Genomic DNA, 1695 nt, shown 5'->3' with positions numbered 1-1695 from the left:
AAGCCACAAAAACAGGGTCAAATGCCGAGAGACTCAATCCCCTACCATAACGTCCTCAGACGATACTCCCTTCCCAAGCCCTTTCGACAGTAACCTGGGATCTAATTTCACAAACCCAGCTTGCGAAGGCTTCTTCCACAGCTTCCTCGGCAACTCCACCTTCCAAAACTGTCTCCCTCTCTCCCTTCTGATCGAATCATCGCTCTCTTTCTTCCACACCTCGCGCTCCGTTGTCCGCCTCGCCCGTCTCCTCGATGCTGCTTGCTCCGTGCCACGCGACTCCTGCAGCGCACTCATGAGCGAGCTAGACAGAAAACTCGTCTCCGAGGACATCTGTGGCAAGGACCTCAAATTGGAGCAACCCATCGTCATCCAGGCACACAACGGCCTCCGCTCATACGGGACAGTTCACGATGCCACATGTCTCAAAAACCCGGACACAGATAATTACTGCTTCTCCGACGCCATCACCAATACCAGTAACCCGGCCAATTCGTATGTCTACTTCTTGCCCCTTAATATGGCATTGCCAGGGTCTAGCCGGCCAACTTGCAACAAATGTCTGCAGGCGACAATGCAGACCTTCTCTCTTGCTGCGACGAACGATAACCAGCCCATCTCTAAAACTTATCTTGCGGCCGCCCAGCAGATCAACATTGGTTGCGGGCCGTCCTTTGTGGTCGCAGCTGTGAAGCTTGGCTCGCCAAATGTTGCTCGTAGGACCGTGCAACTGGGAACAGGGCCTTCGATGTTTGGCTTTGATTTGATAGGGGTGATGACTTATGTGTTGCTGTTTTGCGTTGGGATACCGATTTTTGGTAATATTCTATGATAACGTGACTTTTGCTTTTCCACCCTTCTTCCTCCCTCCTCCTCCTCCACTTCTGCTTCCCATAAATGTACATTGTTCGTTTCGACCTTTGTGTGAACTTTTTGATTCTAATATTCCACATATTCTTTGTTCCCAACTACTTCCTTGGGAACATGTTTGCATTGAGCTTGGGAGCTTTTGAAGGAAAACTTACTATTTTTTGTTCCATATATACGTATCTACATTCATCTAAATTTACTTTATTCTGGGGGAGGGAGACCCTTTCATTTTAGCGCTATCCATCCATGGCTCCTCTGACGCATTTATCCTAAAATCCAAAATATTTGCCCTCATCAACCGACCTGAAGTGACTCCGATCGAGCGGGCCACCTCGCCAGCGTCACGTTTCCACGAATGGAGCTTCTCGTACTCATGAGAATAAACGAAAGGGGAGATAATCACAGTCCCTCGACACCAATTTTAATGGACTAGTTACAAGGGATTTCGGTACTTACTTCAACCCCTTGTTCTCTGTACTGTGAACTAGAAAGAATGTGTAACCGTGCCAAGCGCATCTCACTACCTCCCATTAGTGAGTGCGCCACACCGTAAAGGTGATAACACCGCAACGGTAATAATTTGAAATAGGTATCTTTTGTATGTGATTCTCATATAAAAGATACCTATTTTCATTTTTATGAAAATCATGAATATCTTCAACCAACAATATAATAGATATGAGTTCTATATTATAATAGAAGTATATGATACATATTTCAAGTATATTACAATATTTTTTTCTAAATAAAAATATATCTAAAATGAATTTTACTAAATAACAGTCAAATTCACCATAGCAGATTTCAAGTATAAGAGAATGAGAG

The 1695-nt window shown here is 44.6% G+C and overlaps 2 protein-coding genes across 2 annotated transcripts; one reads left to right on the top strand and one right to left on the bottom strand.

Moving 5' to 3' along the window:
* Nucleotides 1-33: 33 nt before the first annotated feature.
* On the bottom strand, nt 34-297 carry HCAG_04772 (predicted protein; the record flags this gene model as incomplete). The annotated part of the gene is made up of 1 exon (XM_001540882.1): nt 34-297. The coding sequence occupies one exon, from the start codon at nt 295-297 to the stop codon at nt 34-36; it is 264 nt and encodes an 87-aa protein (XP_001540932.1).
* A 277-nt stretch (nt 298-574) lies between these two features.
* On the top strand, nt 575-1247 carry HCAG_04771 (predicted protein; the record flags this gene model as incomplete). The annotated part of the gene is made up of 2 exons (XM_001540881.1): nt 575-818; nt 1105-1247. 2 exons carry the CDS (start codon nt 575-577, stop codon nt 1245-1247), a joined length of 387 nt encoding a protein of 128 aa, XP_001540931.1.
* Nucleotides 1248-1695: the final 448 nt, after the last annotated feature.

This window comes from Histoplasma capsulatum, genomic scaffold (genome assembly GCF_000149585.1).
Source record: "Histoplasma capsulatum NAm1 scaffold_4 genomic scaffold, whole genome shotgun sequence".
Lineage (NCBI taxonomy): Eukaryota > Fungi > Ascomycota > Eurotiomycetes > Onygenales > Ajellomycetaceae > Histoplasma > Histoplasma mississippiense.
This window is presented reverse-complemented; position numbering and strand designations above follow the sequence as displayed.